The sequence below is a fragment of the Solea senegalensis genome, linkage group LG13, assembly GCF_019176455.1.
Source record: "Solea senegalensis isolate Sse05_10M linkage group LG13, IFAPA_SoseM_1, whole genome shotgun sequence".
NCBI lineage: Eukaryota > Metazoa > Chordata > Actinopteri > Pleuronectiformes > Soleidae > Solea > Solea senegalensis.
Window position 1 is genome coordinate 13,456,527 of NC_058033.1, and position 25,040 is coordinate 13,481,566.

At 38.2% G+C, this 25,040-nt stretch overlaps 2 protein-coding genes across 3 annotated transcripts in view; one reads left to right on the forward strand and one right to left on the reverse strand.

The window, feature by feature from the left end:
* Positions 1–8,934: 8,934 nt before the first annotated feature.
* Positions 8,935–10,773, reverse strand: supt4h1 (SPT4 homolog, DSIF elongation factor subunit). Its single transcript, XM_044041428.1, has 5 exons — positions 10,603–10,773; positions 10,235–10,341; positions 10,083–10,138; positions 9,284–9,337; positions 8,935–9,200 (listed from the first exon to the last, which is right to left on the reverse strand). Exons 1-5 carry the CDS (start codon positions 10,669–10,671, stop codon positions 9,133–9,135), a joined length of 354 nt encoding a protein of 117 aa, XP_043897363.1. The 5' UTR covers positions 10,672–10,773; the 3' UTR covers positions 8,935–9,132.
* A 10,735-nt stretch (positions 10,774–21,508) lies between these two features.
* The window catches only part of LOC122780016 (E3 ubiquitin-protein ligase RNF43), an 84,455-nt gene continuing 80,923 nt past the window's right edge, over positions 21,509–25,040 (forward strand). The window contains exon 1 of one of the 2 annotated variants that reach the window (XM_044042769.1): positions 21,509–23,633. In XM_044042769.1, coding sequence (XP_043898704.1) covers positions 23,406–23,633 — 228 coding nt within the window. In that variant the 5' untranslated portion in view covers positions 21,509–23,405. The remainder of the gene's footprint in view (positions 23,634–25,040) is intronic. The other variant, XM_044042770.1, reaches the window with a different exon arrangement.

Consider the following 25,040-nt stretch of genomic DNA (forward strand, 5'->3'; position numbering starts at 1 on the left):
AGAAATGCGTCAGTGGAAGGAGAGGTTCACATTTTCGAGTGTCCCCTCGAGCTGACATGAGCACTGAAAGTGCAGCTATTCCTCTAAAGAAAGCCCCCTAATGCAGTTTCACTTTAAGTGAAACACAGTGTGACTCCCCCCCATCTCACTCTTAGATGAATATAAGTATTCATTCCTTTACCATTCATTTCCATTCATCTCTTTTTGTTTACCTATGGGCAGTTAAACAAGACAGGCTTGACATAATGTCAAAAAGTAGTCCTTAAATATATTAATTACATTCATTTAATTACATACATTCACTTCACTCTACAGCACAAGACATGTTGGTCACTATGACAACCATCACCTTTCTGTTGGCATGTGAGAGGCCACAGCTTTCATTTCCTCGTGAACTTAATGTCCAACTGTAGCTATTTTACCTACAGTAAGAACTGTACTTAAAGAAAGTTTACAGTTATTTAAACTTTATGGTACTGTCTACACTGAGGAAAAATACTGTACTTTAATACTCAGTATATATAATATATATGTACAACATGATAAACCTACAACACACAATGTTTTTGGTATCATAAACGACCTAATATTTAAATCAATGATCGGGTTTAGTTCTTATAGTGTGGTTTTATGAGGTACTGACGCATATTGAGAGTACAAACATACAGTACATAGGAAGTTTACCTTAGAAGGCCTTGATAGTAAAAAGCATACAGTGGTGAATGAGTATAACAATGTACGACGGCACAGTGAATGGAACACACAGGCTCGTGAAGCCCTCCACTGTGGATGTTCTCCTCAAAATAACCACGGTAGTTGGATTAGGTAAAAAGTTATCAGTGGTTACAGTTCAACCAGAGTTTGTGATTGTCCTTTATTAAGTAATTAAAAATTACTCGAAAGGAAAAGGAAAGGAAAAGAATTACTCAGAAAAACAGGACAACTAAAACATTAGACAGAAAAACAGAAAAAAAAATAATTCAAAAAACAAATCAAAAAATTAATTACTTAGAAAAACCAGAGTTTTTTTTTCCAAATGAATGCAATGTGCTTCCGTACTTTAGAACTTTTTTAAAATAGTTTTGATTGAGAGACGCCGAGACAACAACTAGAGCCGTGACTGTTGATTATTTACATAATCGAGTAATATGCCGATTTCTTTTTTCTGGATTAATCGAGTATTTGTTTGGTCCAGAAAATGTCAGAACATGTTTTTTAGTTGGCGCAAGGAAACCAGAAAATATTTAGTAATCGATGAATAATCGATTAATCGAGCCCTAGATACTACAGAGCACATTTATCATACGTTTGCTGTTGTGTGTAAAGCCTAGTGTGTGTGTGTGTGTGTGTAAGACAACTGTATGAAGTTTCATCTATTGGTTATAGGTCACCACAGCAGATTTTTTTTCCACATACAGTAGGATGCTTATGCTCTCCCAGTGTCTGGATAAGTCTCATGCCCAGAGAAATGTTAGTATGTTCACTAGAGAAACTGGGGATCGAACTCTGACCTTCCACTTGGAAGACGACCCACTCCTCCACTGAACCAGTAACAAAGAAACAGAGGTGGAAAGAGTACTGAAATATTCTACTCAAGTAAAGATACTTTTTTATTAGTACAAGTAAAAGTACTGGTCTAAAAATGTACTGAAGTTAAAGTAAATAAGTAGCTTGTTCAAAATGTACTTGGAGTAAAAGTTACTTAGTTACTTTTTGAACAAGGTTGGGGTTCTTGTGTCGTACAAACAGGACAAGGAGATACAAATCTCACATTTATTGTTTTTCATTAAAGGCAAACCTTTACAAATTAAAGACATGACAAAATAAAACATGTAATGTATCAGTCAAAATGGGTCATAGGTCACAAATGCTTTCACTTTTACGCTCACTCTGGGGCCTTAATTAACGCCAATTCACCTGTCCTCATCACTCACTTGTCCTCAACTTAAAAAGTGCAAATTGCACAAAAAACCTACTCAATTACAGTAACACGAGCACACATAATTCATTACTTTCCACCAAGCTATGCTCAGTCACACTCAGTCATCTGTGTTTGTGCCATTGAGGAAGTGAGCATCCGAACTAAAGCTGGGGCCGTCCTGGGCCCACTCTGCCTCTGGTGATAGACCTTATCTAGGCAGGCAGCCATTTCCCCCTCCCTCCCTCCTCCCTGCCCGTCTTCACCCTCCAACCTACTCTCACCGGCCACAGCAGAGCATCGACACCAGCCCAGAACCTCCTGACACCTCACGGACCCGGGCGCTCCACAGATGACTGAGTCGATCCAAAAACTGACTCCTGACGCAGACAGTAGATTTACTGTAGGAACTGCTGAATATGAGTATTTCCCCTCTGTATTTCACCTGCGACACATGGCAGAGGAAAGTGTTTTTTTTTGTTTGTTTTACTCTACTGCACTGTTCATCAAATTTTTAAGCATTTAAGTGACACAAATGGCAAAAAATGACAAAAAATTACAAAATCAGTTCCAATAAGAAGCGCTTGGGAATAATGTTAAAGTGACTAATTTTGTGTCACTTTAGCCTCTTAAATACAAAAAAATGAAAATACATTAAACTGAATCAGTAGTTCTCGACCTTCCTTTGCAGCCCCAAAATGCAGCTACAGTGTTAAGTGATGCATCACTATTCAAAAAGCTTTGCTTTTACTTGTAATGCAGTAATGTTTTTACAATGTGCTGTTACATAAGTAAAAGGATCTGAGAACGTGTGCAGAGCAGTACACACACACACACACACACACATTTGTTTTTATATCTTAGTGAGGACACATCATAGACATAATGCATTCTCGCCCCTTAGCCATTACAATTAAGGGCCTAACTCTGACCTAAACCCAACTCTAACCCTAAAAACTGGTTTAAACTGTTCAAACCGTAACTTACCCACACAATTCAACATATTTTAACATAATTAACCGATTAACAGTTCTTCAGAAATGAGGTTCTGCCTCATTTGGACCAGTTTTTGTCTTCATGAGAACTACTGGTCCAGACCAGGTCGGTGTTTATGTCAAAAAGGGTCCTACAGATACAAACACAGTAGGAGATTTTTTTAAAGGAATTGAAATACTCAAGTATGACCAGCTGCTCTCAGTTCTGTCACTGCTCTTCACAATCTGCAGAGAGGAAGTTTCAGCAGCCTTATGAAACACATCAGCACTTTGTGTGTGTCTTCGTGTGTGTCTCTGTGTGTACAATGTCTACGTCTCATGTAAAATACCTCCTCCTTACTTCCCTATCTTGACTTTATCTGTGTCACAGGTCAGAGGTCACTGAGCAGTTAGTTACCCTCTAAACCTCAAGTCGACAACTCAGTTTCTCATCTAATACTTTCCCCCCCTTTTAGCTGAAAGCACTGACATACCCAAATAAGGGCAAAAATCATTGTGCACTTGGTGAGCACCAATGAGGTCGAGACAGACAGAACTCTCTGTGTGTGTGAAAATGTTGCTGGAGACGACACTCGCTGTGTAGTGGAGAGAGCATATGGGCGGAGCTGACGGCCTTCCTGCCAACGCCTGTGGTCGTGCAAGAAAAAAAAAACATTCTCGGTTTCGTTTTTAGTTCGCGGCGCTTTGTGAAATGAGAAAAGACGAGGAGTAGCGATAGAAACTGCGCTTTGGTGTGGCGTCGTTTCATGTTGCTCGTGAAGTGAAAAAAAAGGGTGTAAAAGAAGAGGGCGGCGCACTCAGGCCTCGTGGAGACACTTGTGGTTTATTTCTGATTTGATTATGAACGACCTCCAACCACCGCGCACCCTCTGTTCAAAAACACTATGTACATTTCATTAATAAAGGACGTTTTAGTTGAGTTTTTGAGCCAGATAAATACAAGTCATTCTAACTGTCATGTAAAGTACAATAAAGAGTACTTATCAAAGATTTTAATCTTGTGTCGTGTTGCAGGAACCTGACAGATGTCATGACGACTGTCAGTTTAAACTGTGGCTGATTGGCCTGTTAGATTTTAATCATGTCACCAAAATGAGGTTAATGGGCCCACATGGTGCACCATGTTTTCCCGTGTCCCAGCATACATAAAGCACAGACAGTGGCGCCCCTGGTCTGGAAATTCTGGTGGGTCCATGCAGGAAAATCTTATAATACAATCCAGAAATACCACATATTACTCTCATACCCTTTCTTAAACCACTCCTGGTTGAATGACCTGGTTATCTCTTCCCTCGATGTGGTCCCAAACGTTTGATCTCCAACTTTAGCTCGAGTGGTAAAGTGCTAAATCGCACACTAGCAAGGTAATCAACTCGATTCATCATGCAATGAATGAATAAAATGTTACATTAGGTACGTTAGCCTCGCTAGCAAGAAAAGCGCTCTAGGGGCCTGGACTTCAGGCCCCACTGCTGAAACCGAAGTGTGCAGTCCACAACTACAACTACAATATAACCTTAAAAATCCCTCACAATAACCTGATTTCCATCATCTTGGTAATTGTGAAAAGAAGTCATATTTAATGTGAGTAACTTTATTTTGAAGTGCCACAAGGGCACTGCATCCTCCTCAGTCATTCAGGATATCAGGATTTATAACGACCTATTTAAAACTATCGGTTTTCATTTTAAAGCTGTAGTGCGTAACATTTAAATATAAACACGACGATTACCAGCCATATGGCTGTGTAGTGTTTAGTGGAACAAGGGCTTTTCTGCATGGAGCTTGTCTTATGTATGTGTGGCTTTTAAATTGAACGCAGGTGTGAATGTGAGTGTGAATGGCCTGCGATGCACTGGTTGGGGTGTGACCCCGCCTTAAAACCTGTGTCAGCTGGGATTGGCAACAGCAGCCCCTCATGCGACCCTCATGTGGAGGATAAAGCGCTAGAAGACGAATGAACAAACGTCGATTACATTTAAACCATCGTCGCACAACGATGTTTAACCCTTAGATGCACCATCAAGAAAGTTATGTTAACACACCCAGAGCACCAAAATGTCTTGAAAAAATGACAGCTATAAAAACTGTTTAACCAGAGGAAGGCTCGCGTACCACTGATCATACACCTACCACGGTTTGAGAACCATGGCGTCTAATGTAGTGTACATGAGTTCAGTCCTTCCAAAAAACAGTGGAGCGTGGTTTAATGCAGAGGCTTTTGGAATTGGACCTAACCAACAGCTGACAAGCAAAGGGGGGGATTTCTCATGTCTGTTTTGAGTGCAGTTATTGTGTGTGTGTTCAGTTTGCCCTCTCGTTTTAAAACAGTTTGATCAGCCACTATATACAGTATGTCTCCACCCCCTTTGTCTCATTTGTTAGGTAATTGTTGAGTTTGTACCATGAGGAGAGTTTTGTTCAGTTGACCTTTTATTGGGCCCCAGATTTCTACTCATTTGCACATTTTTCATTCGTAATTCAAACCCTTTCTGGAGAATAAATATAGTTTTGTGTTGTTTAATTTCAATATCATCCTGTGTGTCTTCGTCTTCTGACTGCTTGGTCCACAACAGTGACATACATAGCCTTTTTTTTGGTAAATTGCAGCAGGAATGATACACAACTCCTTATATGGACATCCTGGGAGACAGGGGGTGTTTATAGGCTTTACAAAAACAATTTTTCGTCGTCTTCTGTGTTGTTGAATCAAAGTTATGATTCATTTTAAATAGTGAGTAGCAACACATGGGCAGAAGTCACAAAATAGACTGTTTTTCTTTTATTTTTGTTCATAAAAACGAGCCAAGCGAACTTTAACTGTGATGTTTTAAAAGAATTTTGAGTACTTTTTGCTCAGGTGTATTTATATAGTTGGTGAAAATTAAAATTAGATTGCCTATAGGTTGTGGTGTTAAAAAAAAGGATATAAGACACTCTATACTGCCCATTCTTATGGCCTCTGTGTATACATTTAAACATAGTAATAGAAAAAAAGTAGCCTAAAATGCTCTGTGTTTTAAGGGTTAAATTATTCCATTTTCTCTGTGTACGTTAACGTTCAGAAGGTGTGTCCAAAGAAAAAGGCAGACACAATGTCGGCCTGAAAACAGATTCATTTCCATCGCTGCCATCTTGTCCTCTCTGTAACAACGGGCAGAAAACACGGAGGCGTCACAAAGACGTTTGTAAGATTCCCACAAGAGTTCAAAACCCGTAGTAACAATGGCGATGGAGTTCAGTGTCGGTCAAGTGAAATGAAGACAAGACAATTCTAAACAAAGCCACTGACACTGTAGTAGAAGGACTCGGAAGCTCACTGCAAAAAAAAAGCATCTAGTCTCTGACCTCATTATGGCAGCATAAGAAAAAGACGCTCAAGGAGACCACTCCATTATTTTCATGTTAAATTAGAATAAACTTTCTTTATAAAAAAAAACACAAAAAACCTTGTTTAACTCATTTATCACTTATGTGAACTGCAGTTTAACAGCATTCGCTCTTGTCAAACGTTTATTTACATTTTGAGGAAAGTCTTAGCTGTAGTTTCATATAGAAAAGTACATAATATGTCCTAGAGAAATGCAATGAATGGCACAGTAACTATTATTATCACATACTGACTTCTCAATAGGTTCAGCTTTGATCTGCATTTCTGCTGTAGTATTATTTTCTTGTGTATTCATTATTTCTCTATTTTATTGTTCCTTCAGTGACCTTCAGTGTCTTGAAAGGTGCCTGGAAATAAATTGTATTGTTATATGACCGTATATAATGACCGTATATAATGATATACATATTTTACCTAATTTTCTTATACATATTTCATATATGGAAATTCACTGTATGTGCATATGTTGCTTTTGCATTAGGGACATAAACAAATGTGATAATGTTAACACTGGCAGAAGCCATTCTGTTGTATAATGAGTATTATCTGAAGTATCTTTTACCTGTAATTATTCTTCTTAATTTTTAAATGCAGAATTCATTCTAAAAAAAAGTTACATTCTTCACCTAAATTCTACACCCACCAACACTGATCATTTCCTACATATATAAAACTTTTAACATAAAGAAACAAAAAAAATGCATGTTTTTTCCCCACATGAAAATAAGATTTACATTTACAGTACATATATCACTGATTACTACATTTCAACTCCAGGGCACCCTCTTTTAAACAGTTTAAATGTTTTAAATGTAATGCATGGTCATGTTCCACCTTTTAAAACACCTCATTGGTGCTTGCAACCAATGTGTTGACTCTGTTGACTCCTTGGTGGAGGTTTGAGGCCAAAACATGTTGGCGTATTTTAAAAAGGTCAAATTTAAATTTAATTAAATTCAAAATAGTATGTCTCCGTGGTTCGTGTGTCATTTATATGTAAAAGTGTTGTTTTGTGGTGATGTTGCTGATATTAGGGGTTACAGGTTGGGCCACAATAAGCCTTTAGCTTCAGCCATTTTCAGTCATTGAGAATTCATTCAACAGTGAGTCCACAAAGAGCTCAGTCCCATAGATTTTTAAGGAAATTGATAAATGAATCACAGCTTGATTTTATGCACGTATAGTTTAAATTATATACACATACGTCTTGAGTCAAATGCTGGGGAACAATTCTGCTTTGCTGTGAACTGGTACTATGATAGAGGATCCTGATACAAAACCGTCTGCTTCACTTCACTTCACTAAACAGCTTTTTATTCATTTTTTCTAAATCAAAGAGTGGTTAACACTCACCACCATGCCGTTGTAACAAAATATCAGCACCAGGTGTCTGTGCAGTGAAGTAGTAACTCAAAACATGAACTAAGACAAAAGCAAAGGCTCATACTGTCCTCGTGTACAGTGACCTGAAGAATCCTGGGTGTATGTGATGTGTCAATGGAATGAGACAAAGCCTGGAACCTTTGGGAATACAAATATTTTTTCCTATTCATATACGTAAATCAAATACAGTGGCATTTGATAGACAAAGGAACATATAAGCTCACACGCTACAGTAATTACTGAAACTGAAGAGCTTTAACATTTAACTGGACACGATATCGCATGCACATACTCCTCATACTCCATAATTTGGCATATAGCTCCCACTACTGGGTATGAATGGTTTTACATTCACTTGCTGTACTTGCTAAAATGCACCAGTTATTACCATTCTTGTATAAAGTAACTTAAAGGGACACTTGAGTGAAAGTATCTTGCCAGAAAATTACTTTGGTAGAAGTTGAAGTCACTTTTTATATTATTACTTAAGTAAAAGTCTAAAAAAAAGTCAAGTATATGACATTTACTGTAGTAATAGCTCAGTGGTGGGGCAAGTTGTCTTTCAGCTGGAAGGCTCAATTCCTGGCGCTGCTAGTGTATGTGTCCTTGAGCAAGGCACTTAACCTCATGTTGCAGCGTGTGAATGGGTATGAGTGATGTGTGAATGGCAAAACTATAGTGTAAAGCAGCTCATTAAGACTAGAAAAGCACACATATGAAATGATATGGCCTTGTTTCTAAATTGTAATTCAAAAATCTGTTGACGATTTGAATGCATACAGTATGTCTTACAGGAAAATACCTCATCCATAAAAGGAAATCTCTTCAACCCAAACCCGATATTAATTGATTTTTGCAATATCTCTATTAAAACCAAGCCTTTTTAAATTGTAATTTACCTCACCATTTGTATGATGCTATATCTAAAAGAAAACATAATATTGTAATATTATACCTCCCTTATACACATTTGAGTTGATCCGATGTGATTTTTATAATTTGGCTTTATATGATCTATTTTTCCACTGCTTTTATTTAATGTCTATATTTTGTCCATGCTGTGTATGATTTTGGATGTTAAATGTTTTGTATGATGCCATTCTGAATTTATTTGAATGATCAATGTTCACATTTCCATGCGTTGTTGTGTACATAAGAAATCTTCAATGAAAAAAACCAAAAACATTAGCAGTTCACATGTTCCAGAAGCAAACAAATAAAAAAAAGTGACAATGACCTGTATTTCTTATAAAAACAGACTTTTATTTTCCCTCCATTATTCAACAAAATAATAAACATCCCCTGTACTCCCTGCTAATATTTCTAAAAACAACAAAAACAAAAACACAGTCCCACTGATGTTAACTTCAGCCTGGTGATGGTGCTGTTGCTCACACACTGCTCCACTGTTGCCAATGACACAAGTAAACTGAAAGCATTCGGGTTTATGTCTTCACTGCTGTGTCTCTGGATTTGTAAATCACTCCTCTGCTTTTTAACTCTCTGACCACACCTGCAAAAAAGGAAAGGATCTATTAGTTACTTTCTTAGTTTAATTTCTAAATTTACAAATGGAGGCAGCTAAGACTTAGATACCTGGAGGTAATCTGCCCGTCACTGACACTGCATACACACCAGGCTTGAAGTTGCCTGTAAGATGGAACATTCACAATAATTATATCTCAAATGATGATTCAAACTGGAAATGAGGTGAGATGATAGTCAAGTGTTTGGACAAAGACACGATGCAGGGAGACTGGGAAGCAACCAATCATTCCGAGTGGAAAAATAAGAAGGTATCTGACTGCAACACCAGTGTTGTAATGTAACAAGTTCAAATACTGGGGTATCTGTGTCTTGCCCAAGGACACACAGACTAGCAGACTAGAGAGGAATCCACCCCAGAACCTTCCAGTTGAAAGATGACTCTTTCTTCTGGCTTGGTTCATTCTGTCTCTGTTGTCAGTAATGTGTAAAACATCTTCTTCTCTGTCTTTGGAGTAACTTTAAAGCACAAGTTACAGTCCTGTCATATGTACTACAGCATTTAGAGTCATTTCATGGGGTTCCTTGTAGACGGAGATATTTCCTGAAACAATGCCGTCTTTACGGGTAACTTTTTGAAAACGGCAAAGTATAAGATTATTTATTTATTAGTTTTGTGCTGTTTCCACCTGGACGTGGCCTAAGACTGTGCAAAGCAAGAACATTCTAGAGACATGAGAGGAAAGACCCTTTTTTCTATTCTTCTAAAATTCACATGCAACAGTCTATCTGTGTTAAAGCTACATTTCTCTTGTGTTCTGTCACGACAGTGGGACAATAAACCCCATAAAGAAATGTGTTCCTTTGCTTCAGAAGTGGTCACACTTTAAATACAGACACACATCTTTACCTATCCTCTGCCATTTAGCCACCCAGCTGTCCTCTGGACTCATCATGGCTATGACACTGTGAACACAAAGACAGCAGCAGTTGACTTCATAAACAAAAAAACAATTTAAAGTGTCAAAATTCTGTGAAATCAGATCGGCATGGTAGGTTTACCCATCAAACGAGGAACTCGTGCATTCATAAACCATCTCCCGGTTCCCCTTCATCTGAAGATAGGACTCGCAGTTGTCACAGCCGTCATATTCAAACTGGTCAATGGTCTGAAGAGGACATGAGGAGAGATGGGTGAGTAACGAACGACAATACACGAAAAAGTACACATGTAAACAACCTCTGCTGATTCTTATGCTTAACTAGTGCTTCTGTCACACTCAAATCAAAGTTATCAAATCCTCACGTGATGCGTAAGACACAAGAGATACATATATATGTATAAAACAATGCGTCCAAAGCAGGCTAAGCGTTAGCATGGAAGCTAACTCCATCGTTTATTTCCCCACATTTCCGTCCTCACAATTTACCTTCACCAGTGAGCAAAGGAGACAGGCTCGCAGGTGGCGCAGGTCTTTAGGGACAGTCTCCAACGCCATTATATTCAGCTTTCACAATGAAATACGACAGAAAGTTTTACACGTCGATGTTTTGAATGTGTTCCTGTCGCTGAGGGAAATACGTCATCTGGAAGAAGCGGCATCAAAGGGACACCAACGCTCTCTAGGTGGCGGTGCAGTATGCCTGTTTTAAAAGGTGATTTAAAGTACTTTTGACTTTTGGTAAATTAATTGCAACACATTTACAGTTACGCTAAATGAAATTAAATGTTTATTTGTTTATTCACAAACCTGTACTGAACTGTTCATATATTGTCTGCTTTACTAAAATGTTATTATCTCACTAAACAACCTTTCATCAACTGTTAAAAATGCATTCTGCTTATGTTAGCAGTTTGGAAAACCTTAAACAGGAGGGTGAAGTCAAATACCTGTTCATATAGCAGATGTAAATACACATTGCGTGTTGTTCTGTTTTATTTATTGGCCAATTTGTTGTGTCTTCAGCATGATCCAAACAAATCTATGTACGATTAAATTATGGTGGCTACTGCAACGGGGAACTATTCAGGTGTAGATGAGTTTGATTACATTGAAATACTGATAGTAATACTAGATAATACAACATGCAACATTCAACACTAATAATAGGGCTGCAACTATAAATTATTTTCATGATCGATTCATGTGTTAAGCACCTGTTTGGTTTGTAAAATATAAGAAAGAAAATGATATTTTAGCAAACCTGGAAATGATAATGTTCTTATATGTCTTGTTTTGTTCACAAACCAAAATCATTGTGTTTTAATGATTTCTTTGTTATGTAGAGCAAAGAAACCAGAAAATATAAGGTGCCAAAAAACCTGAAAGCTTGCTTTAATCACAGAACACTCAACCCTATTATTCTATTATCATTATAGTTGATGATTAATTTAGGTAGCGATTAATAATTGATTAATCAAAGAATTGTTGCAGCCCTATATTAATGATATGCAATTCAATTAACCACTTAATTTGAATACTTCAAGAATAAACAAAAATTATAAATGATGAATAAATTAATAAATAGAGCAGCTGACTAACTGTTGCTAATAAGACAAATAAAGGAATTGTCTATAAAACTGAACTCACCTCAATAACTACATCATAATCTTAGTGAAATGTTAAAAGGTCAGGTGCAATATTTCTTAAATAATAAACAATACACATAGTGACATAACATTTCAAGCAGCAATATTTTGGCTATGGTCGACAACATTTTTAAATATACTATTTAGCAAAATGTACAAGTAAGTGTAAGTCAGAATCAACTATCATATGTGAGATAATGTCAGAGAGCTTATTAGCAACAACCTACGTCTATTCATGTACAATATATGAATATAATAAATAATATGTACATATATACACATATGTAAAGGAATAAGTAAAGGTAAGGGATGCATGCATTTTAATAACAAAGAAAAAAACATACAATTCACATAATTATAAAAAAATATATATAATTTACAATACACAAAGGGATATAAATTCAAATATGGTTTGTAATGTTCGATAAATGTGTTACTTTCCTTGTTGTTTATCAAGGAAAGCGATTTGATATTTTAATTAATTTTCACAGAAAAAAAGACTATTTCCTCTTTTTTCCTAAGAAATGTTATCAAAATAAAAATCATCTTGTTCTGTATATTAAAATGTCATGGAGTGGTATTTTAATGTCTAAGTCTAACTTTGGAATGTGGAAAACTGTGAAATTCAGGACGGGGCGACAACAGTGAGCTCATGTTGACACTTTCTTTTCTATTTTATGTAACATGACTGAAACATGAAATACAATTTAATGACAAAAATAATGTTCTTTAATGTTAAATGGCATGTAGGTGGTGACTGAACCTTCATGATCTGTACCTGCCTAATGTCCTGTTTTTCAAAAGTGGGACCAATTAATACTATTGTTACCTTAGTTACAGTTTACATTGTTTGGTTATAGACATTATAGTCATATTATTTTTTATTGCATGTAAAGTTGTGTAATACTAGAATGGAGTTTATAGGTAGATATTAGATTTAGGCCCTGTGTATCATACATTTTAGCCTATGTGTTGTTGCTCTCAGAAACATAATGCTGCTAGCTCACTCAAACATTCTTTTTGATTTGATTTGACATTTAATATTTAGAATAATTCTTAGGATAAAATAGCATAGAGTAGAATAGAACTTTGTTGTATTCTTTGGTCTCACCATCATTTACTTTTGTATTTTTACTTTCTTTCTGCCAGTATTTAGGCGGGGAACTACCTAACTATTGTCTTCTCAATTTTATTAAGTTCATGTGTCAGACACAGTCTCTGTTCTACTGGGATGGTATTAAAACTACCAGTCTCCAGGGCTAATGGCAATGTTCTTTTATGTAACTGAGCCCACTGGATAATATTCTTTTTATGAGGCAATAACTTCAACCACTTTTCCTTTTTAACTAAAACTGTTGTTCTAATCTCTTTCATATCAGTAACATAAGTCATTTGTTCAGGAAAATAAAAGATAAATCATTTTCTTTAAATATAGATAGCGACTGAACCATTTTTAGAAAACAATGGACTTTGATGTGCGATGGGAAGTCTTAAACTTCTTCTGTGCTCTACCACCAAAAGGAAATTGTGGATTAGAATCGAGAAGGATTAAAGAACGGGGAAAGAATATAAGGATGAGAATGAACGGCAACTTCAGAACTTCGAACTATGATTTCGGACTTTAAAATATGATTGGGAACTAGGAATTGTCATGTATAGTCTTATTGGAAGAAGAAGAAGAAGCGACAGCTTCCTTTGATCCTTTACTGGGAAATTATCAAAGTACATGGAAATATTCAAAGCACAAAAACATTTTAGAATGCTTAGAATGGTAACATAGCAGTTATGATAAAAGCTAATAGAAAGCATTTCCAGATAGCATTCTCAAACCAGTGTTTGTGTCGAACAGACAGGCAGCGAGTTAAAGGTTTAACAGTCTAACAGCCACTGGCAAACTAATCTACAGCAGTTACCAAATTGAAAAGAGGTAAGGAAATGATTGTTTGATTAATCGGCTATTAATCGATCACTAAATTAATCATCACCTATTTTGGTTTTTATAATTAAGTTGAGCTTTCTGATTTTTTCAGCTTCTAAAATGTCAATATTTCCTGGTTTCAATAGCTCAGTTTGACAAAGAAATCATTGAAACAGAATATCGTTTGTTTTAAATCTTTAATTGTTCATGCAGTAAATATTGAACTAAAGCTTGTTGTGTTGCATGAAGAATACTCGTAAAGACAAGAAGTCATTACGAGTATTCTTCATTTGTGGACAAAACATGACATCTGAGAACATCATCATTTCCCAGTTTGGGAAACACCTGTCGACATTTTTCAACATTTTCAGTCGTTTTATGTACTGGATTAAAGGTAGGGTTGGAGATCCTGGAAAATCTGTTTCGAGCAGGCTACATTTTGAATTCAAATGTCCAAGCCCTTACTTCAGACTATGCCTCCAGAGCACAGGAACGTGCAGCAAACATGGATTCATGCACAGCATCTGTGACTTTAGGTACTTTTTGTATACTTGTTCAAATGACAACGTCTATCCATCCATTATCTACCGCTTTATCCTCCACTGGAGGAATAAATCTCAGCTGACATAGGGCGATAGGCGGGGTTTGCCAGTCCATCGCAGGGCCACACATACAAACAACCATTCACACCTATGGTCAATTTAGAGTGACCAATTTACTTAATCCCCATATTGCATGTTTTTGGACAGTGGGAGGACCCGGAGAAGCCGGAGAACCCGGAGAAAACCCACAGACACGCGGGGAGAACATGCAAACTCCATGCAGAAAGACCCTTGTTCCAACTGGGGCTCGAACCTGGGTCTTGAACCTGGGTCTCTGTCAACTCTCAAAAGATCACAAAGACATAAAGTTAATCTACTAGTCCGGTAGAAACAGAGCCACCATGGCATCACTTTGCAGCCCTTTCTGGGCTTTCAGTTGTCGCCACCGTTCAAACGCAGCACTCTGGTCTTGGATCTCTCTGCATCAGCTTGGCCGTAGCATTTCCAAAAACCTTAGGTGCGACCAACACCTGTTGTTGGCACCTTCCTGCAACGGTCTCGCTGGATTTAGCAAGCTAACATAAGCCCTGGCACTGTCTTCATGATCTAATTATTTTTTTCAGGCTGTTCAATATGATTGCATGGTGTTTGTACAGGCTTGTCTGTTCCACAGCTGACTGACATTTTTCATTTTTGTGACCATGCGTTAATTCATTGGTTACAATCAGGTTGTGAAGAAGATTTTATGTAGTACAGTAAAAAAAGCTAAAAAAAATGATCTCCCACCCTACATTTAATTGAGAAAACACACAGATTAATGGATTATGAAACTAATCGTTAGTTGCAGCTCTAAAAATGTGGTATTTTATTGAGCTAGAAACTAGAAATCTCACAAATTTGGCAGTTGGTGTTAGTTGCTGATGGCTGTCTCTACAGTTCTATATACAGTACAGAAGCATGGATGCCAGTGGAGGTTCACTCCCAGACTACATCAACCCCACCACGTTTCCTGCCAAACTGTGGCGTCTGGTGAACAACCCCACCAAAACATCCATCTGCTGGGACCTCCTTGGCGAGTCCATTGTCGTTCATCAAGAGCTCTTTGAGTTGCAGGTCCTGTCTGGCCCCAGCAGTTGCACCTCGAGCAATTCTGACAACTTTAAAACGAACAAGTTCTGCAGCTTCGTTCGCCAGCTCAACCTGTACGGCTTCAAGAAAACCACTCAGCTCGTCAAAGTCAACTCATCCCCCATTGGCGGTACGTTTCACCGCTATTTCCACAAAAACTTCAAGCGAAACCACCCCGAGCTCGTTGGAGCTCTGAGGAGACTCACTGCAGACAACAGGACCAAGCTGAGTGCTGGTCAGGAGGTGAGCAGCAGGTCCTGGGCTCGACCCAGTGGAGGTGGCGGCAGCGACGGAGATGTGAAGAAAGGTGAGTGCCACTGCATCACTCATTACTGTGAGGAACAAGTGAATGTAAAAAATTCCTGTCAAGCACAGTCAATGACCCTCATCCAAACCCCTACTTTGAAAATCTCTAAAAAATCCTAATCAAAAATCTCTTTTTGTTTGAACTAGTGCTAGCTTTTATGTTTCAGGTGAAACAACCTTGAATTTGTACTGAGGGCTAAGGGTGATTAAACCCAGACATGCAGTACCAGTAGAATTTACGTTTAGAGCCAGACCAGAGTGGCAGGGTTGATTTCTTTGCAGAGCTCTTATTATTGTGCGATTACTTTTATCCAAACACTATGTAAAAAAGTCACTCACCATATGTAGCTGGTAGATCAGAAACAAGGGACCCTTATGACAGTCGTCAGCACCATCAACCTGACTTTCTTCTTTAGCTTTACTTAAAATTAACATTTATTTATTTAGATAGATATTTAGCACAAATAATTATTATACCATAAAATAAATCGAGAGTCATGAGTGTGACAGCCGACACGGAAATCAAACCAACCACTTTTTCTTCAAGCAGTCGGTCGGATTCAAACTCAAACATAATAAAGTTCCTCTGTAACAAATAATGTACACACGTGTATGGTTTTTTTTTCTCCCACCTTCGTGAGGGCAGTACTTTGCAGCTCACTCACATACCAACATCAGTCCAATGTCTTTGACGTCTTATAAACAACTTATTATGACCCTTAATATGACATTTTCACTGATGCATTTAGCCCTGTGATGGACTGGCGATCTGTCCAGGGTGTACTCCATTATCTTATTTTATTATTTTTATTTTATTGTTTCATAAATGATAACAGTGATAACGATAACATTTTGTTTTCTTGTTACAGTTCCATCTCTTTTTTTATTATTGACCTATTTATTTTTTTTATTCAATAATGTTTTTTGTTTTGTTTCAGCAAAATATTTTGAGTTAAGTAAAGTCAATGTCAAGTATACCTTTTGTGTTGTGTTGTGTTGTGTTGTCTCGTGCCGTGTCGTGCCGTGTCGTGCCGTGTCGATTCTTCTGAGAATGCTACCATGTAAGATTCAAGGCATTATGAGGGTAAGAACGTGCCAGGCTCTCACTCACATCCTTGTCAAACATCTCTCTTTACAGCTTGTTGCTTGTGTTTGTTAAAGCCTTTATGTAATGTTTTTGGGTTTACATGTCAAATTTGACTTCTTCTGTTGTCTGATATGACCCAGTGATCTTGGGCAGTATCGCACGGATATCAATACCAAGTATCACGTCGGCTCATCCATAATTTGAAACAAGTTTCATTATGTTTATTATTTCTGTTTACTGTTTGCTTCCATTTTGCAGAAATTATAGTTCTGAGCCCCACAAATCAAATGTTAACGCATCCTCACAAAGCTCAGGCTTGGACAGCGCCCCATGTCCCAACCCCAGCCCCACCGCTATACCCGATGGGGGGCCATGCTGATGGTGCAGCTCCACCAGCTTTACCGATATCTTCAACCCACCCCTCTACTGGAGTGGCCTCATGCTCGAACACTGTGTACATCCAGCAGGCTTTACCCCCCTGCACTAACCATGGAGGTGCTACTTTTATCAGTTATAATCCTTGTTCTACACAGTTTCAGCCTGGCTTCTATTCTCCGTGTAAGTATGACACAAGTTGTAGGAAGACAGTTAGGTCCAGTCTTGTGACATTTTCTTCTAACAACAATAATAATAATAATAATACTTTCTGGCAGGCTGTATGCCAAGAGGAGGAAGTGAAGTATGTATATCATTAGAACTATGAAAATGAAACAATTTAACACATTATAATTACATTTTTTTACCCCACTAGAACAAATAATATGTTTTTATTTGGTATACAGATTAGCTCCAAGACCCACTCTAGAGGAATCAGTGGCCTAAACCAAAAACTCTACAGGTTATACAATAATTTAAAGCTGTCTTTGTTCTTCTTCTGCTTAAAGTTTTTCAATATTACCATCCGAATCTTGTGGCATCACATGTGGCAGGGAATGGGCTTCAGGTCACGCCGTTCTCTCCCCAAGTTTACTATCAGGTGAGTAATCTACAATATTACATTACAATACATTAGCCTACATGTCATTGAGCAGACTTTTATCCAAAGTGACTTACAATAAGTGCATTTCAGTGCATTGAATACATTAAATCTGTCATGTAACAATTGACTCTAAGTCCACAAGGTCTATTTAAATACTTAAACACTTGTGAGATTTGTTAAGATGTGTAAATATCAGTGGACATGTTACTGGTGAACAGTAAATAAAGATGGCACACATGAAAAGTCTTGTCTTAAAAGAGTATCTCTTTATCTCTTTGGAATGATGCAGCTCTAAACTTCTATCAACTCGTAGTACAATATGTGAACAGTCTCTCTGCAACGGTTGACTGTGATCAAGTGAAGCAAAACAAAATTAGAGAGCTCATTTGTATTTTCTCATGTATAAAACTACTTTTTCATTTTTATATCACTATTAGTGTTTTATAAAACAGTTTATGGCTTTGTTTCACATTTCAATTCGACTTCTATCAGCCAACAAATGTTGCTGCATTTGGAGATTGTCACGCCCATAGATGGTCACGCCTCCCCCATGGTCCTAATGTCCGTTAGAAACGCCCGGAATGATTTGAGTGTAACGCAGTAAATCCGTTTGACCGCGTTGTTTTCGCTGTAATACGGTAAGAGAAATTACAGCGAAAATAGTTATTTGACGTGTATCCTCGGAATCCATGTAAATGTTTTGTGTTCTCAATCAAGTTTAGTAGCGTTAGATCCAGAAATGAGTGGGTTGACACAGTGGTGCCTTACGGATTTTGATATGTAGTAATTCATCCATCGATCCGTGTTCTACCGCTTTATCTTCCACAAGAGGGTCGTTGTTATTTGAGCTGTGTTTTAAAACTGTATTCTTTCATGTTTAGTGCACTATTCCACTATTATTCACTGAGTGCTTATCTAGTTTAACGGGCTAAAGTGTGCTGTGTCATGTGTGGGCCACAACCAGGAGTTACAGACACAGATTTTTCCATTTTCCAGATTGCTGATGAATTGACACCAATTCAATCCAGTAACTGCCCTGTTAAAGTGGAGCTCCCAGAGCAGCAGGCACGCTCTGTGATAGAGCGCAGTAACCAGGGAAGCAACATGAAAGCTAACACTTCATATGCTGTACTCGAGGTAAGCCAACAATGTACTTTATATATTTCTCACAAAAAGAAACTGGATTGAATTAGACCTTGCATTATCATGCATCTAGAGCCATGGTTCTCAAACTGTGGGTGGTGCACAAGCTTGGCTTGGCTCTACTGATCGGAGTGTGTAGAAAATTAAACTAACAAAAAAATAACTAATAATAATAATTACGGCTCTAATTATTATTAGTTTTATCTTAATCTAATTTCACTATCCCAGTGTCTGAAGTATATGTGAGGCCACGGAGGATGATGAGAGTGTAAATTACACAATTTCAAGGGTTCAGGTCTGAAAAATAAATGCTGAATGCATTTCCTTGTTCCAACACACCGGATTCAAATGAACAAGCCCTTATCAGGCTTTTGTGGAGCTTGATGACGAACTGACCATTTGAATCGGGTGTATTGGAGCAGGGAACCATCGATAACATTGAGACGTTTATTTGTCACCATTGTTCTAAAAATTGACACAAATCAAAACATGAAAACAAAATCCTTGTTTTGTGAAAGCTTTAATTGGCAATAAACCTGATTTTGATTCTGATTTGTTTTTTTTTATAATCTTGCCGCTGTCTCCCTTGACAACTGCAAGTTCATCCTGAACACTTAATCACTTCTCTTTATCCATAGCACATGAAAAATACAATCACAAATAACTGATTTGCGGTCTCCTTTATGCATTTCATTAATGTCTTATATATTATATAACTTGTTTTGTTTGCATTTATATTTTGAAAAGGGTAATCCAACATATATAATAAACTAAATATAATTGAATCACCTAAATTAACTCAGCAGACTAGGTTTTTCATGACGAGACTCGATGTGAAATATGTATGTTTTTAGGCCTGCAGCCATCGACTATTTTAATAATTGATTAAACTGGCGATTATTTTCTCGATTTGTTGTGTGGTCCATAAAGTGTCCGAAAATGAAACCTCAAATGGTGATGTTCTCAAATGTCTTGTTTTGTCCACAAACCAAAACAATTAATTTTTAAAGGATCATTTGTTGTATGGAGCAAAGAAACCAGGAAATATTCACATTTAATTGCAAATTAATTTGAAAAAGCTCTCAAACAGATTAATCGATTATCTACATATTGGTAATCGATTAATAATGGTTTCAGCCCTGTTTTATATCAATTTGTCCAAGAAATGTGTCAACAACATGTTACATGTAATAAGGGACATTGTATGTAAGCATTACAATTATTAAATTGCTTGAATCCTTACCTTTAGCTATTTTTAATATGTAGTTAGTTGTCAGATGAGTTCACCTGGCACATATGGGAACCCAAAGTCACATGATCCAACGGGATGTTCAGTAGGTGTCACTTAGGGACTTCATAAGTTAAAATCAAGGATCGAGGTGTATTAGAAACATGTATCCTGAACACGTTAAGGTCTTGTCACACCCGTGTCACCGTGGGTCCTTTTGGGGACGCTGTTACAGCACCGTGAGTAGCCCATTTGTTCAGCTCCTCCCAACTCTTTTCTCTCTCTATCTCTACATTTTACCTCCACCCCTGTAATGAAGACAGTTTAACTGCTGAACTAAAAAGATACACCCCCGGTTGATTTCATGTGGTAGTTTTTGATATTTATAGACAATTCTGCATCATAAATCTGTTTTTATTTATTTTATTTTATACTTTATATCATTCTATATCAAAACAAACACTATTATTTTGAAATTCTGTGAAATTTGTCAGAAATATAATTATTATGATATTATAATGGAGTATTGTGATATAATCTTAGCTCATATTGTCCACCCCTTTTTTCCCGAAAGTACTTTTTTTACTTGACCAGTCTCTTCCTGACTCGACTAGATGCTCTTTGGCCTCATGTCTTTTGAATTTGAGACTCCTGATTCACAGTATCTTATATGATTTTATATGAGCTCTTTTTCCTTATAAGGTTATCACTGATGGTGAAAATAACACAGAGGGCATGAAGGCCGAAGATGAAGACCCTCACCGTGACCCCAGCACCAACACGCCAACCATTAAGGTAAGAAAAACTAAGGGAATGAGTTTAATCACTGCATCCACTTTACTGACATTCAGTCATATTTCTCATTTTAGATCTCAACATGCTGATTGAACTTTTAACCCTTGGTCAGTGTCTGATGTGACAGACGGACGCAGCATTCAAATAATGTGACGTCATTTCTGTTCATGAAGACCAAACAGAGGCAGAATAATATCAACAACAAAAATCACCGACGGTGTCAGTCACCAAAGGCTTCACACAACAGCTTGTTGCCATGCAGCAAGTAGTGTTTAGTATTCTTTAGCACTGTTGCCTCACAGCAGGAAGGTGCTGGGTTCAATTCCCGGTCTGGCTTCGGGTTAGGTTGGTCCCTTGTGGCGGCGTGCTCAGTTGCAGCAGCTCTGATCAACCCTCCATCTGAACTCGGAACTTCGTTGTGCAAATTCGGTTGTATAATGACAATAAAGATCCTTTCCTTTTGAAGAACATTTTTTCATCTTTTAGCAATTGTTTTGCTTTGTCGCATTAAACCTTTTTCTATTTCTCACTTGAGAGCTCTAAATATTGTAATTAAAACTAAAATAAAGTTTTGAAATACTAATAGGATGTTTTTTTTTCTTCAATGAACTTTTTACACAGCAGACAAAAGGACCAAAGACGACTGTATTTGTATCCAAGCAGGTATTCACAACCATACACATACTTAATAACAATAACAATGCATTCCTATACACAAACACACAACCTCATAAAATATGTAAATACAATTTAAAGCTCAGTTTCTCCTAGATATTCAAAAAGTAGGGTCCTGTCACACATTTGATTCATTAATCATGAACGTTTCACTTCTATTCTGCTTCATTGTGTAGGGTTTTGTCCACTAGAGGGAGTCACTCACTCTCATTTTGATTGAAGGTGCTGCTGCTGTTGTGCTGCTCCTCCCTCAGCAGCTTATGTTGTCTTCAGGTGTTACTCCGAAGTTCGGTTTATAATAATATGATTTATCTAGTGCCAAAAATGAAGTTAGTAAATGTCGTTTGATAGAGGGTATTTAGATAATTGACAAGAAATTGGTTGAAAACCTCCACTGCTCACTTACACAGAGGTATCTTTGGTATTTTTGGTGTGTGGAGGTTTTAGAGTACTCTCATCTCCGACAGCACGCGAAGGCATCAGGACAGTGAGCAGGTAGAGGCCGTCAATGAGATCCCATGGGAGAGAGAGAGAGGGAGAGGGCAAGAGAGAGTCCTGGAGGTAGACTGGTGAGACGGCGTGAGGACTTTTTTTTCTTTACTTTATCAACCTAAAACAGGAGTCTCGAAGAGTTTGGAAAACTTTTACTCCCTACGCCTTTCATCAGTTTCTTCTTTTGGTGTCGCAGATGATTCTGATAAACACTTCATTTTCCCCTCGCTGGTCTCAGGAGGATCGTATCTCATTTCTCTCAGTGCAGCGGAGGTACTGAACTTGGGACGTTCCTCTCTTTCTTTCTCCTTATTCTCCTTCTTTAAAGCAGCGCAGGGATTTAAGTGCGAGCCGAGAGTACAGAGTAAGTACTCTGTTAGAGGGCGCGTGGGTTTCAGGACTCAGTGTAATTACAAAGTTATAATAAGTGAAGCGAGACAACGGTCCGTTTGATTTATTAAATACATAGAAAGGCACATGCCGAGTTTAACAGCTTACACGAGTGTTGTTTTTAATTATTAACCGATATTCTGTCTCTACATTATCTGGTTAACATGCCTTATTAGGTTCCGAGCGGCAACCTGCACCCCCTGCCTTTGAAGTTCAAGTCGTGGCTGCGCAACTTTCCAGTGGATTTACGTAGAAAATGTGGCGCAGACGGGACACGCTGTCTTTTGACGCCGTTTGTCAACTCGCGCTGTGTCGCGGGCGTGATTGTGACTGACGCACACTGTAATTATAAAGAGCAATAACAGCGCTATAAGTGCCGTGACGGATGAATATCGACACGCTGTTGCCAGGACGTGCGCTTTTACCTGGAAGAAGATACAACAACTCAACAAACACGTCACTGCTGTGTGTAGGCTGCTGGAAAACTAAGGGTACACACACTTCAAGCCCTAACACAACACGACGTGTCTTCATGGTGCGTTTGTACGTGCAAAGTTTCGACACCCATATTAATGACACTGGATAAAAGTTCACCACCGTTTTTTCCCCCTTTTTTCATTCACTATTTTTCTTTCTGTTTTCTTTTAAACTCACTGAAGCTGTGAGTTTTGTGTAAAGAAGAAGCCGCTGGCTTCCATGTGTCCACTGAGTGACAGAGTTTGAATATTAACTCTGGTGCTGAATGGGAGTTTGAGTTATGAGTTTGAGTTATGCTGGCGGTCCTCCAGCTTTAAACATTTGGATTGTATCTGTTTCGCAGTAGAGGCGGAGAGAAGACGACGACGACGACGAAGAAGAAGTGGGACGAGTATAAATATTTTTTTCCTTGTTTATCCGCCGGTGCTTGCCTGCTTTGAAGTCCACCATGTGCGGCTGGGCACCGCCACTACAGCCGAGGCCATGACCGTCCCCCTGTGGCGCCTGGCCGGGCTCTGGCCGTGGCTGCTCATGGCGGCCCTGCAGCAGCAGGTGGTGCTGGCTCAGCCGGGCCTGGAGTCCGAGCGGCCGGCCCTGCGAGCGCTCATCAAGGTGACACTGCTGAAGAACGAGCCCACGGGGAAGCCCATCACTCTGGAGGGGGTGTTCGTTGGAGGAAGTGCCGGCTATGCGGAGGGAAAGCTAATGCAGGTAAGGTGTCTTCATGCTCCTATACATCCACCAGTGCTGTCCACGTTAACTTGGTAATTTTTCTCCACACAACTATAAAGGGTGGACATGATGCACCTGTTGTCAGAGATGATCAGGTGTTGGTCTCTGTGCAAATGCACGAGAGAGAATCAGAACCAAACAGTTCAATGGCGGAGTTTTTAATAATATTAAAGTTAAATTAAATTGAATCAAATCAAATGACAAAAGTTGAAAAGAAAAGATGAGTAGCGCACTTCACTAGTAGCCATAGTGCAAAATGTACAGGAATAACATGCCATATGAAAGTGACAGGGCTTATCAAGATGCATGACACAATAAATGTGATTCCTTGTTGATCTGTGTGATAGACAATGGGATCTGTTAACATCTGCCTGAAGGTAGGAGATTATATGCAGGAAACAGAGTGTGCGATGGGTCACTTAAAATCCTTTTTATCAAATAAATGTGCTTTAATCAGTCCTCCATAGGGGGAATTGAACTTGGCAAAGCATCACAGAGGACAGCAACACAATGTACTACGATATAAAACAACAACAAAATGTAGGCAAACTATAAGAAAAATAAGATTTAAAAAATATAATAGAAATAGTATTTACAATTACTAATGTATAATATAAACAATACAAAAGTGAGAGTTGTGCATTTTAATGTCATCTGCAAAAACAGTCCTTGGGGATTGGGTCCACTAGTCTGTGGATACTGTGGTGTCTGAGTCTGCTATGTTCTCTTCTACACCAGCTGGAAAGAAACCATTCGACATTAAAAAGGAGGGGTTTATGTAAGAAAGCATTCATTTGATTTTAAAGTTTTTAGAGTGTCAGTTCTATGGAGTGACAACAAAGAACTAAAACAGTTTACACAGCAACCGCTCTTTGATGTTGAAGCCTGACCTTGTTGTTATCCAATGTCCAAAACACTGTAGTGACCATTGCATGTAATACAGTAATACTACCCTCTTCACTCAGCATGTGATGACAGAATATCTAAATTCCTTGAACAATAGCGATGACACACAGCTGTTATTGAGGTTAGTTTGTTTTCAGTCTATTTTTACTTCGCTGAAAGAAAAAAAAAAAGTGGTTTTGTCAAGGTTGCCAAGTTTTCTAGGTGTATCACTGCAACTATTTATGACAGCTAATGTTCTTCCAAAATGTTTTAATATCAAGGTGTGGTGGCAGACTTCTAAACAGCAAATCATGTTCAGACCCATGTAAGCCTATTACTTAAGCAGAAGTGTTATTTTCTTTAACAACACTTTAACAAACACCATGTCATTACCCTGCAAATGTGAAGTATGTAGTCTATTCAGTGTGCATATTTAGGATTCAGAAGTGGATTAAGGGTCCTGGGCCATGAAGGCTGGCCGCCTCGATTTATTTGCCGTTT

Excerpts from the sequence above, each read along its gene's own strand:
- supt4h1 (XM_044041428.1), bottom strand. The coding sequence starts at position 10,671 with ATGGCGTTGGAGACTGTCCCTAAAGACCTGCGCCACCTGCGAGCCTGT. Across the intron at positions 9,338-10,082 it reads GGCTAAATGGCAGAGGATAG|GCAACTTCAAGCCTGGTGTG; the intron begins GTAAAGATGTGT and ends TCCATCTTACAG. Across the intron at positions 9,201-9,283 it reads GACGGGCAGATTACCTCCAG|GTGTGGTCAGAGAGTTAAAA; the intron begins GTATCTAAGTCT and ends CCTTTTTTGCAG.